This window comes from Pteropus alecto, unplaced genomic scaffold (assembly GCF_000325575.1).
Source record: "Pteropus alecto unplaced genomic scaffold, ASM32557v1 scaffold76, whole genome shotgun sequence".
Lineage (NCBI taxonomy): Eukaryota > Metazoa > Chordata > Mammalia > Chiroptera > Pteropodidae > Pteropus > Pteropus alecto.
The window spans coordinates 30,153,210-30,166,909 of record NW_006443138.1 but is presented as its reverse complement, the minus strand read 5'-3'; the positions used below and the strand labels follow the sequence as shown (position 1 = coordinate 30,166,909).

Sequence of the window (13,700 nt, the reverse complement as noted above, 5' to 3'; positions counted from 1 at the left end):
TTCTAGGTGTCATTAGAATATTTCAGAGTAAATTTCAACATGTTCTTCCTATTCTTTACTCCACTTTTGGTTTCTTACCTCCAGGAGGTGTGTAGAAATAGTTGAGTTGAGCTTCATGCACCAAAGTGCCCTTAAACTTCACCTCTGTTTCGGCAGACGGGTGACTGGGGAGCGGCTGATATGCAGGCATAGCAGGCTGAACAAAGGCTCGAAGCATGGTGAATTTCCTGATGTGAACTAATAGGTCAGTTTTTAAAAATAAGTATATATCCTGCTCGTGAGCTTTTCTCCTTGTAATTTTTTAAAACCTAGAAACCATTCCCACAGTAACATCTCAGTGCTGTACAAGTTAATGCAGCCATATCATATCACTGCAAATTTAGGTTACAGTAATTACTTTAAGTTTTAGAATCCTAAAAAACACATCTTCCTTGGTTCTTTTCAAACTTGTCTTTTTTTCCCCTCCTAAGCTCACTGCCTGCATAAGGATAGGCCTCTCCCGCAGTGGCTTTACAGGAAAACTGGGATTGAAATGTGAGGGTAATGGTTTCTGTCAGTCTGTCAGCTCACCACCTCCCTAAGGCATGATGATCTCTGGTTTTTATATGTCACCACGACCTACTCTGATATACCCTCTTGTGTAGAAGAGTGATAGGTTTGTCTAGGGGTCGGGGACCTTGGGCCTAAGAGACAAAAAACTTCAGTTAGAATGTGTACTTTAATGTAATTCATTGCCCCTTTTCCAATGGAATGCAGTTCAAGTTGCAAAACTATTTTAAGGAGAAAAAAATTAGGCCCGGTTGTACATTTTATCTTGCTGCTACCTTTCAATAGCCAGGACTGTTGGTAAATCTGTTTTCCCCCCGTGCTATTTAAATTTTATGTTCAAACTAAATATTAACTGGAATGAAAAGAGCTGTTTCAAAACAATCCATTTTTATCTTGAGGTCATGTTGCTTTAGAGATAAATGGTCAGGCCCTAAAGAAATCTCCAAAATGTCTTATATAATCACTTACAAACGCAGTCTTTCCTTCATTCTGCTTTGACATCTGAAAGACGTTTTTGTAGCTTTTTTCCTCCCTAAATCTGCATTTCAGTTATCTGTGGAAATGACATTGTCAAACTGCTTTCCTTTTTGTATCAACAGTTTCCTTGGCATCGTACCCTTATGAAAATCTAGCTCCTTATGTCAAATGCCACGAATGTGTAACGTCTAAAAGAGTAACACTCAAAATATTTCTACTAATATGTTCTACCAATAGACACAAATGGCTTGTTTTTCCTTTTCCAGTGGGCCTTGAATTTTCAGTTATGTTGTGTTTGCCTCCCATGCCAACACCTATCTCCTTTGATAGTTTTGGAAGACTCAACCTCCAAGGACAGGACTGGGTAACCAAAAAGTAGAACAGGCTCCTAGTTTTGTAACTAAGGTTAAAACCACCAAAACATAAACATATTCAGACTTATTAAGTAGTTGAATGTCAGTAATCCAGTTCACATTTACTTACAAGATCATGAAGCTACGTGGGTCAGTATGTAGGCATCTGTGTAGGCAATCAGGGTAGGCGTTGATGTTGATGGACTGGAAACAATCTTGAATAAAAAATTTCAAGATATACATTTAATGATCTTGAGATGAAAGAATTTCTTTTTGGCGTAAAGGCTATCACAGCACATAGGCTTCAGAACACAGATGTTCTTTTTCAAAAGATTGTCTCTGTATTAAAGGGGAATATCTGTATGTATTTCTAAGAGGCTAAAATGGTCCCATTCAAGAAAAAGCTGTGTTTTTCTGCTTTTTCCTTCGTCACACATGTATGTAGGCAACATGAAGATTCCTGGTATATCAATCATATAAAAAGTTAAAATCCCATTGCCATGTTAGTAATTCAGGTTTATAGGGGTTTTTTTTTTTTAAGATATCTGCTTAAAATAGCACTAAAAACACATTTCCTGTACCTTTTGATATCTGAATCATTACTGACAAGAAGCAGAAACTCCATACCAAGACATTGGTCAGGAGAATGGGGAAAAAGTTGTAGTTAAAATATCATAGCTGTTTTAATGAACAAATAATATTCATATAATTAAATGATTTGAAAGTTTAAATTACCTTTTAAAAATATGTTTTGTTGGTTTTCATTACCCTATCATAACATTGCTGCTATTTTCAATGAAGATTTTTTATCTTTTTTTAAAATTAATTAATTTATTTATTTTATGGTGACATCGGTTAACGAAATTCAGTAAGTTTCAGGTGTATAATTTAACAGTAAGGCATATATATATATTGCATTGTGTGTTCCCCTCCCATAGTTAGATTTCTTTCTGTCACCACATATATGACCCTTTTTACCATGTCTACCTCGCCTCTCCCCATTTCTCCCTACCCTTTGGTAACCACTAGGCTATTGTTCATGTCCATGAGTCTCCGTTTGTCCTGTTTGTTGCTTTTAGGTTTATATCTCACGCATAAGTGATATCATGTGGTTTTCAACTTTTTCTGTCTGGCTTATTTCACTTAGCATGATTATCTCAAGGTCCATCCATGTTGTCACAAGTGGCAGTATTTCACTTTTTCTTATGGCTGAGTAATATTCCACTGTATATATGTACCATAGCTTCTTTAGACAATCATCTATCATAAGACATTTCAGTTGTTTCCATGTCCTGGCCACTGCGAATAATACTACTATGAACATCGGTGTGCAAATATGTGTAGTAGATCAAGTCTTAGTTTTTCGAGGAACCTCCATAGTGGCTGTACCAATTTGTGTTCCAACAGCAGTGTATGAGGGTTCCTTTTTCTCCACATCCTCTCCAACACTTATTACTTGTCCTGTTGATAACAGCTATTCTAACAGGTGTGAGATGGTATCTCATAGTGGTTTCGATTTGCATTTTCCTAATAGCTAGCAATAAGCATCTTTTCATATATTTGTTGGCCATTGTTTGTATTCTTGGGAGAAGTGTCTGTTCAGGTCCTCTTTCCATTTTTTGATTGGGTTATTTGTTTTTTTGTTGTTACTGAGTTGTATGAGTTCTTTGTATATTTTGGATATTAGGCCCTTATCGGAAATGTTGCTTGCAAATACGTTTTCCCGTTCGAATGGTTGTCTCTTTACTTTGTTGACCGTTTCTTTTGCTGTGCAGAAGCTTTTTAGTTTGATGTAGTCCCATTCATTTAATTTTGCTTTAACTTCCCTTGCTTTTGAGGTCAAATTCATAAAATCCTCTTTAAGCCTAAGGTCCTTGAATTTAGTTCCTATGTTTTCTTCTATGCAATTTTTTGTTTCAGGTCTTATATTCAGGTCCTTAATCTATTTTGAGTTAAGGTTTTTTAAATGTATATGTAGCCACTGCATTGTTTACATGATTAATACTACCAGATCCTCAACTAGATATTTATAAACGTGTTTTGGAACTGTTTAGCCTTTTCTGTAAAAATGATGTAGATAGGCATATACTAAAGTATATAATTTATTTGAAAATTGTTAAATGAATCAATAGCAGCTATATTATACCACATTTTTCTTTCATTACTAAATGATAGTCATAGTCATTTCTAAGCTTTCAATAGTTGTAAATTTTCTGTACATACATTTTGAAGTCAGAGAATTATTTTTGAATTTTATTTTTTCCTTCACCCTGTCCTAACTTATGTCCTACAATGCCAGTTTCTCAGTTAAAATATTCCTGGGAGAAGGAGAAGGGAGAGAGATTTCTAAGCCTCATTTGTGTAGCAGGTTTCTGAATACTTAAAAAAAAAAAAAAAAGAAGATGAAATATGTGTGTAGAATGTGCAAATGGAATATAGAAACATTACATTTCAAAACCAGCTTAGAAATATTTCATTTTTCATCTCCATTCATTAAGAAGCATTTATCAAATGACTATTATGTTCAGGTGCTGCGTTTTTAAGGACAGCATACTTCATCGGAGGATGTATGTGCGTGTATGCATGCACAAGACCACTACAGATTTCTCTGTGGGCTTAAAAAATTCCAGTGCTAGATTTACAAGCTTTAATTCCAATGATTGATTTCATTTATTCAGTAAGTGTGTATTTTCCTTCAAGATGGAAAAGGAATTTCTTTCCATTTTGTAGTTTTGAAGATGCTCATAATTTGTTTGATGTGTTTTTTCAGTGTCCATTTATGGAATTTGGTTTTATGATAAGGAAGAATGCCAAAGAATTGCAGAGCTTATGAAAAAGTAAGTGCTGAAAGGCTAAGTACTCTTTCAGGACGTGGTGCTTTTGTTTGTATTTCTAAATGTTTGTAACTACACTATAATCTTAACATACTACCTCTCTTATAGCAATGGTTAGGAAAACATTTACTATTATTTTATAAGTGAAAAACAGACATAAATACAACTTTTTACATTTTCACTAGGTAAGATTTATCACTAGGTTCACCCCATTTTTTTCTGCATATATAAAATACCTTAAAATGAGTTGTTCCAGATGGCAATTTTTCTTAATATCTTATTTGTAAATTAGCAATATTTTTCTTTGAAAAGTTATCAGTATGCCTATTCATAAAAAGAACATTCAGAGCCTTTCTAAAAGGCTGCTCCAGATTTTCTAAGATCTTTCATTCCCTTTTTACCCTAAATGCTTTCCTTTAACTACACACCCATGGTTGTAGGAGCTCAGAATTTTCTCATATCTCAAACACTGTTGAGTACTTAGAATAGTCTTTATTTTCCATCTCTTTGGAAATATCTGACTTAATATTAGTTTAGCGATCAGTAAACAGTGTCTCCTCTCTCTCTCTCTCTCTCTCTCTCTCTGTTATTAATCTCTTTTTCTTTTAATATCATGATACCTTGTGATTTGTCCCATTCCGCATTTGGGGAAATTTAAATTACTGTCTGACTTTCCCACTCTTGGCTTCCCTGATTGCATTGAAAGGAAGGCCCAGGTAAGTATGCTGCCTCCTCTGTAACTGATCAACTCTGATCAGTTCTTGAGCCCCAGGGCTGCTGGCTGTGAGGCAGTTATTTTCCTGCTGTTTATAGGGATGGTTTAGAGCCTCAGAATGAAATGAATTTCCCACATGTGCTGTACTCAGGGTTGACTGGACTAGCAAAGCACATAGCATGGCTGCTGCCCACACGATTTAACAAAGCAGCTCTGTCTGCAAAAGAACTATTTTCCAATTTTAAATCCTAGGCAATAAAATAACTAAAAAATGACCCCAAAAAATGAAATGTGGGAGCACTTTTTTATAAATAATTGACTTCTGAAAATCTAGCTTGTGATAGCTAATTTTAGGTAAATAGCTCAGGTTGCAGAGGGTGATTGTTCACCACCATAACAACTAGTTCCTAGAACATTCATGTTATTGTAAACTGTGTAATGGGTAATGATAGCAATATTTCATATGGATTAAAAAATACCTTCTATAGCTCAGCCAGAGGCCATGTTAAAGTGGTTAGCATTCTGCAGTAATTATGTAACGGCTGAGGCAGGAAATTGATTGTTGACCAGCAACAAGCAGCTGATTTGTGTGGATTCTGAGCCCTTCCTCAGAATTAAATCTCTCAAATTCTCAGATTTCTTTGGCCACAAACTTCATGGCAATATAAAAGAATTTGAGCTGAAAGTCAAAGCACACACACACAAAAAAGTATTTTTATCAGCATCACCTAGCAGCATATAGGAGCAATCTGGTCTCCCTTCTGTATTGTTTTCAGGAAAACAGAAGAGATGCCGCATTGATCTGTTTTTTTAATGCTCCTTCTTCTAGAATGTAGCTTTCACTGTGTTTCTAAACTGCTAGAGAACTACAGGGTTTGAGTTGCTGGAATTAACCTTGCTTTGACTCCAAGGCACTTTGGAATGAAGAAGAAAATTCTTATTTGTAGTTTGCCCAATGTTTGAGAACTCTAAATTGAGTTTCTCAGCAATTAATGAGTGCTTTCAAATGTTCTAAAGAGGAGTAGGCAAATTTATTCTGAAAAAAAAAAAACAGTAAATTTTTTTTTGAAAGGCCATCAGGCCTCTGTCACAACTACTCAACTCTGCCATTAGTGTGCAAAAGCACACTAAATGACACATAAACAAAAACCGGTGGTGGGCCGGATTTGACCTTGTTGATTGGAGTTTGCCCGCTCCTATTCTAGATTCATATATCCAGTCAGTATACTCAGGACCTCAGATCTCATTTTTCTTCTTTCAACTCTTAAGCGGTCTTATTTCTAATATGATTATAACAGGATAAAAACAACTGGGTGAGACTTGGATGGTTTTAAAATCATTTGTGTTGAATCGGTTTTTCTTGTGTGGATCTTCCCCTCTACTTTTATAGCTTAACTCAATATGAACAGTTGAAAGCCCATCAGGGAGCTGGAGCAGGAATCTCCCCAACGATCCTCAATTCGGGAGAAGGCAAGGAAGTAGATATCTTACAAATGCTCACCAAGGCCAAAGATGAATACACAAAGGTGAGTTATTGTCTTCTCTTGTGATACATACTTAATTTCCACAGTGGGAATGTGATCACTGAGAAAGACTTACTGCTGTTCCTCCCACCAAATAAAATTATATGAAAAAAATGTTTTGTTTTGCTTTTAGTAGGCTAAACAAGACTGCCTTTAACTGGATTAAAAGGTAGCCTGAGAAATCAGTAACCTTCATAGATACAAATAGTATCCAATCAGATTTACCAAAAGTCCCATTTACAGTAGCAACAAACTAATAGAAATTCTTTGGAATAAAATTACAAGAAATGAGCAAAACTTACATGAAGAAAACTTTTAATCTTTTTCCAGTTTAGAAAAAAAAAGTGCAGCTTGCTACCAGCATTCATTTAACATCACGTGTAGGAATGCTACGTTTTCTAGGATTTGACATTGTCAGGAACTCGAACTAAAAACAGAATGCTATAAACAGAATGATGCTTTTGTTTCCAAAGACTATCGATGTACTAGAGCGATGCGAAAATAATAATAAAAGCGAGATATTCCATGGCAAACTTTGGGGGTAAGATTAGGACTGTAATCTGTTAATTATCTCAGGGTAAACACTGCAGCTGCAAGTGCTGCTGGCGAGTATTCTCAGGGCAAATGGGGGTTAAACATTATTGAAAGGTATAAAAATAGACTTGAACAAATGGAAATATATGTCCTGATCTTGGATAAGAAAATAAAGCTTCAAGTTCTTACTTCCTCATAGATTAATCTATAAATTTAAGATGATTCCTAAACAAATACAGTCTGGTTTCTTTTCTGGAGTCAGACAAGGTGATTATAATATACAAGGAAGAATAGCTAGAGAAAACCCTGGCAAAGCAGAGCAATACTGGGTGGAAGAGAAAGGGGGAGCAAGCTCTACCTACCTGATACTGAGACATTAAAGCCCGAACACTTAAAACAGTATGGTATTGATGGTGCTGATATGTAAATGGCCAGATAGACCAATGGGACGGAAGAGAAAGTCCAAAATGAGACCCCAGTGTATGTGAAATTTAGGATATGATAAAGATGAAAATCTCAAATCAGTTAATTGAACAGATTTTTAAATAAATCATGTTGGGATATCTGGTAAGCATTTGGAAAAATACAAAATTGGATCTGTACCTCACACCATATGCCAGGATAAGTTCCAAATGTATAAGAAATTTAAATGTAAAAATAAAATTCTTCAAGTACCAGAAGAAAACTTGTATTTTTTTTTTTTTAAATCTGGGATAGGGGAAATCTTTCTAATTATGGCGCAAAACCCAAAATTAATTAATATAACTACATAAAAATAAAAAATAAGGTGTCGCATGGTTTAAAAAACACACAAGCAAAGTGAAAAAGATATTAAAAACTGAGAAGAAATATTTACACCTAAATAACAGAGGGTTAATTTCCCTATTGTATAAAGCACTTTTATAAAAATCGAGAAATAAAAGATTAACACTCTAGAAACATGAGCAAAATATAAAATTAAGAAAAAAGAAAAGAAAACCCTAGAATTTGAAAATTAGATAAGTGTACATAACCTAATATCATATTATGACATAATTAGAAAAGAAATTAGAGTGACTTCAGAACTCCTTATTTGAACTGAACACCCTAGTGGATTATATTTTAAGGACTAAAGAATTGCAAAGAAATTATAAACTTTGTCCAGTGGATTTACTGTTAGTAGTAATATTGGCATTGTAACTTTTCAGCTGTCATGGGATACAACAAAAGAGTACAGTTGACCTTTGCACAATGCAAAGGGGCATTGACACCCCTCCACACATGGTTAAAAATCTACATATAACTTTCGACTCTCTAAAAACTTTACTAATGCCTACTGTTGACCAGAAGCCTTACTGATAACATAGACAGTCGATTAACACATATTTTGTATGTTATATGTATTACATACTGTATTCTTAAAATAAAAAGCTAGAGTAAAGAAGACGTTATTAAGAAAATTATAAGAAAGAGAAAATATATTACTGTATTTATTGAAAAAAAAATACATGTATAGGTGGAACCATGCAATTCAAACGTGTTGTTCAAGTGTCAACTTCGTGGTCAGAACAAAACCTTCAGTGTAGAGAAAAAAATTAAGTTAAAACCATATAATGTTGAATTTTAAGTGGAAATGTCAGAATTAGTTGACATTTTGTTTCTTAAATATACAGTTCCTAACTCCCTGAAAAAGACCTAGAAATAAATGACAACCCGCTAGCAATAAATACCTCTAGCCTCCAGATTGTTTCTAAATACTGTTCCCTTCTAAAAGACATCAGGGCTCTTTAAAGAAGCTTCTGATTCCAGGTCTGAAAGAGGAAAGTCAAACAAATAGGGCCATGTGAAAGGGGCACAGTAGTCAGCTCGAAGGGACCATTAACCAAAGCATCGAATTCTAACATCAATGAGAATGACTGCGATGGGTTGAAACCCATTGAATATATAAAATCTATGAGTTCATGGTGATGAGAGAGAGCAAGCAACCAAAAATATAAACAAAACAAAAAATAATTATTGGCCATCCTTGGAAGTATTAGGACACCAGCTCCTTCCTCTGAAAATTGTTAGTTAATGGAAAAGAATTAAGCATTTATTCTACCTGTCCAGTATGGACCATATTTCAGAGTAAACAAGTAGTCCTGGTCGATGAGGGAAAGTTCTTCTCTATCTAAGAATTCCAAGAATTCCCCTTCTAAATATAGATGGAATAATAGAACTTAAAACACCCCAGTAAAATAATTGATTCAGGCAATGATCGTCAGTAATATTAATGTTGACCCTTATGAGAATTGTTGATGGAAACTTGACCATGGAAGGATTAGGCTGCCACCACCTGAACCCACTGAGCAGCATCATTAAAAATTGAAAAACCAGACATGTCCCTCCTAATGTGAAACAATGTGAAATATATAGCACGATCTTGAAATATTCTTGCCAGAAGAGTTGATCCTGAATATAAATCTTGAGCTCTAACTTTCTAGTTTATAGAAAATGGAAGGGAGGAGGGGTGAAGGGCAGGTACCCACACCTGACTAACTCATAAAATAACAGAGAACACACACACACATGCTCATCATTGCTTCAGAGACTTCACTTTATATTATATCTAAAACTTGGAATGGTTTCCGTTCATTTTATTTGCCCTTCAGAGTTAACACATTCTTCAGGGCCCAGTTAAAACGCCACTCTGTACATGGAGTTTTCCCAGATCACTTTATTCAAATTAATTGTTTTTTCTACTGAACTTACCAGTCTGTTATTATTTAGAACTTATTTTGTTCTTATTTATTACATTTAAGACAACTTCTCCCACTACAATATAAACCTGTTGAGGTTGAAACAACATCACTATGTCTCCATAGAGTCTCCATATGATTATTACAGTGTTGACATGAAGTACGGATATCTAATCAGTGTACAGACTGTACTTGTCTATAAAGTCAAATATATGTTATGGATATAACATTAATTGCTCCAACTATGAGATAAATAACAAGAAATTATTCCTTCTGCCATGAATAGCCATATGATAAAATGTAACCTTCTAGAAGCACCTGCATGATCATGTTATTTCTCTGTTCTAAATCTTTCTTGGTTTCTCATTGCCTAGTATATGAACCTGTGGACTCTTTAAGCCTTTCATAACATGGCCTCAATTATTCTTCTAACCCCGATACCTTCTACTCCCACTGCCCCCTACAAATGTTTGAAACTCCTACCAAACAGAATAACAGTCTTGCTTCCTCCTTCTTTACCTGTCAACTATGATCAATCTTATAAGGCTCGTTTCAAATGTCCTTTGTTCATCTTGTTATTCCGATCTACATATCCAGATGTATATGCTCCCCCATTAATGTTCATTGCATCTTTATATTTGCCTTATGTTTGTATTATCTCCTCTCTCGCACACCAACAGACATTTCAGGAAATATGGAGATCATGAGCAAAATAGTTCTGAGATAGAGGAAAGTAAAGAAATGGAAATAGGGTAAAAGAGAAAGAAAACATTTTCCTCAATTCTTGTGAGGAAGTACATTTTCCATTATTGGAAGTTGTCAAGAGGCTGAATGATTACATATTGGGGTGGTATAAAAGAACTTCACTACTCTAGATGAGTGTTAAACTAAATGACATCTGAGATCCTTTCCAACTCTAAAATTCTCAAATTCATGAAAATCCCAAAAAGTAAGAAGAGGAAACATTTTGTGTTAAAGGTATATGATATTGATAAAGTGAAGCTTAGTGATACTAGATACAACTTTTTATGTGAAATTAATAAAATAATTTGAAAACCTTATTTGGGTCATATTTTGTGCTTCCTCCCCTAAAAATAAGCTTTCTATGAATTTGCTATAAGGTAGCAATGATGTTAATTTGAGCGTCATCTCCTTTACCTCCTTCCTTCTAGTCAAAATGCAAATAAACAATAAAATAACCAAAACTCAGTAAGAAATAGAACCAGGCCAGAAATGATCTATAGGTTGCTGCTATTCAGAAGTGGACTATTTTGTGCTTTGTGGTTTTAAGTAAGAATAGTTGCTTCTAGATATAACTGTGATTTGTTTATGAAATTAAAGAAATTATTAAGTATCTTTTGATATAAAAAAGAAAATAAAGACCACCCATAATACTAAAACCCAAAGATGTCTACTTTTAATACTTTTAGTATATTTTCTTTGAGACTTTTCTCTTGGCATAGGTACATATGTTTGTATGTTTGTGTATGATAAAATAGGATTATGTGACATAGTGTTTGAGGCTTTAGAGAAGTGCCTCAGGTTCTCTATGAAGAATCCATTATATACTTTTCCCAAAACTGTGGGTTTTTTCCCTCAAATATTTTAAAGTTATTTGGATTGGGAGAAGAATAGAAAATTAAAGAACTGGAAAATGAGCTACAAACTATTGAAGTGGATAAGCAATTTGATAGAGAGCAATTTTTATGTAAAAGCAAGGCTTCACACATAGATAGACAATTATAGTGACATAGAAAACAGCTTCTAGCAGTTTTACTTAGAAAAGTCTATCTGGGGTTATGCATAGCAGCAGCCTCTTGGCTCATGTGGATATGTGCATAGCGAGGGTGGGGAAAATCTGTTTATTCTTTGCTTGAAATTACAGAAAGGGTCATTCAGTGAAAGTAAACTTAACATCCATTTTCTTTTAAATAGAAAGCAGGAGTTAAAGACTTTTTACGCTAAAAATTTGTAAGTGGCTATATCTTAGGCTGTATTCTTATCTTGTGTTGGTCAGCTATATCTTGGAAAGCCAGACTAGTTGGTCCATGCAGCCATACCACTAACCACCATCACTTACCTAAGAATTAGAAAAAAACATTTTATGCTCATAAATTGAGTTCACATCCCATTTAACACTAGTGCCAAATCCAAGTTATTGACAGAATTCTTGGAAGAAAATAATTAGTCCTTTGTACAGTTAACTTTATAAACCTAAGTGAACACAGAGGTAATTGACCTCATACCTGTACATCCTCAAATTAGAAAATACAACCCAATAACTGTAAAATGCATTGGGAACCTTGGGGTCCTGAGGGACAAGATCGTGTTTATAGCTCATTCCAAGTCAGGGACAGTGTGAAATATTTTCTGGCCCGAGGCCTTGACTATAGAGAGTCTGTAGTACAGGAGGTAGCATTTTTATATTCAGTTTTATTTGGTGTTTTAAGTTAGACACCGATATCATTGTTGTGCTCTTTTTTTCTTTTTTGCATTCATTTTATTTACTTTTTTATTTTTCCCCTTCCCCCCTCCCTTCTCCCTCTGGTAACCACTCATGTCCATGAGTCTCTGTTTGTTCTGTTCATTTGTTGCTTTTAAGTGTATATCCCACATATAAGTGATATCATGTGATTTTCAACCTTTTCTGTCTGGCTTATTTCGCTTGGTTTGATCATTTTAAGGTCCATCCATGTTGTTACAAATGGCAGTATTTCATCTCTTCTTATGGCTGAGTAATATTCCATTGTATATATGCACCACAGCTTCTTTAGCCAATCATCTATCGTAGGACACTTCAGTTGCTTCCAAGTCCTGGCCACTGTGAATAATGCTGCTATGAACATCGGTGTGCAAATATCTTTTTGGATATGCGTTTTCAAATCTTTGGGGTAAATACCCAGTAGAGGGATTGCTGGATCATATAGTAGATCAAGTCTTAGTTTTTTGAGGAACTTCCATACTGTTTTCCATAGTGGCTGTACCAATTTGCAGTCCAACCAGCAGTGTATGAGGGTTCCTGTTTCTCCACATCCTTTCCAACATTTATTATCACTTGTCCTGTTGATTATAGTCATTCTAACAGGTGTGAGATGGTATCTCATAGTGGTTTTGATTTGCATTTCCCTAATAGCTAGTAATGTTGAGCATCTTTTCATATATTTGATGGCCATTTGTATGTCCTCTAGGGAAAACTGTCTGTTCAGGTCCTCTGCCCATTTTTTGATTGGATCATTTGGTTTTTGTTGTTATTAAGTCATATGAATTCTTTGTATATTTTGGATATTAGGCCCTTATCAGAGGCATTGCTTGCAAGTATATTTTCCCATTCCGATGTTTGTCCACTATGTTGATGGTATCTTTTGCTGTGCAGAGGCTTTTTAGTTTGATGTAGTTCCATTCATTTACTTTTGCTTTTACTTCCCTTGCCTTTGAGGTCAAAATCAAAATTCTCTTTAAGTCTAAGGTCCATGAGTTTAGATCCTATGTTTTTTGTTATGCATTTGACTCATTGTTTCAGGTCTTATGTTTAGATCCTGAATGCATTTTGAGTTGATTTTGGTGTGTGGTAATAGACAATAGCCTAGTTTCATTTTTTTGCAAGTGGCTTTCCAGTTTTCCTAGCACCATTTATTGAAGAGGCTTTCATTTCTCCATTGTATGTTTTTGGCTCTTTTGTTGAAAATTATTTGCCCATATAAACATGGCTTATTTCTAGACTCTTGATTCTGTTCCATTGGTTTTTCTGCCAATACCATGCCATTTTGATTATTGTCGCTTTGTTGTGTAATTTGAAGTCAGGCAGAGTGAAGCCTCCAGCCTTGTTCGTTTTTCTCAGGATGGCTTTGGTGATTCAGGGTCTTTTGTGCTTCTACACAAATGTGATCTTTTGTTCTATTTCTTTAAAAAATGTCGATGAGATTTTGATGGGGGTTGCATTAAATCTGTATAATGCTTTAGATAATAAGGTCATTTTAACTATGTTGATTCTTCAATGG

The 13,700-nt window shown here is 34.9% G+C and overlaps 1 protein-coding gene across 2 annotated transcripts in view; it reads left to right on the top strand.

Moving 5' to 3' along the window:
- Positions 1-13,700, top strand: part of DCP1B (decapping mRNA 1B) — a 58,051-nt gene that overhangs the window by 29,279 nt on the left and 15,072 nt on the right. For both annotated transcript variants that reach the window (XM_006923888.3, XM_015598544.2), the window contains 2 exons: positions 4,150-4,216; positions 6,319-6,454. In XM_006923888.3, coding sequence (XP_006923950.1) covers positions 4,150-4,216; positions 6,319-6,454 — 203 coding nt within the window. The remainder of the gene's footprint in view (positions 1-4,149; positions 4,217-6,318; positions 6,455-13,700) is intronic.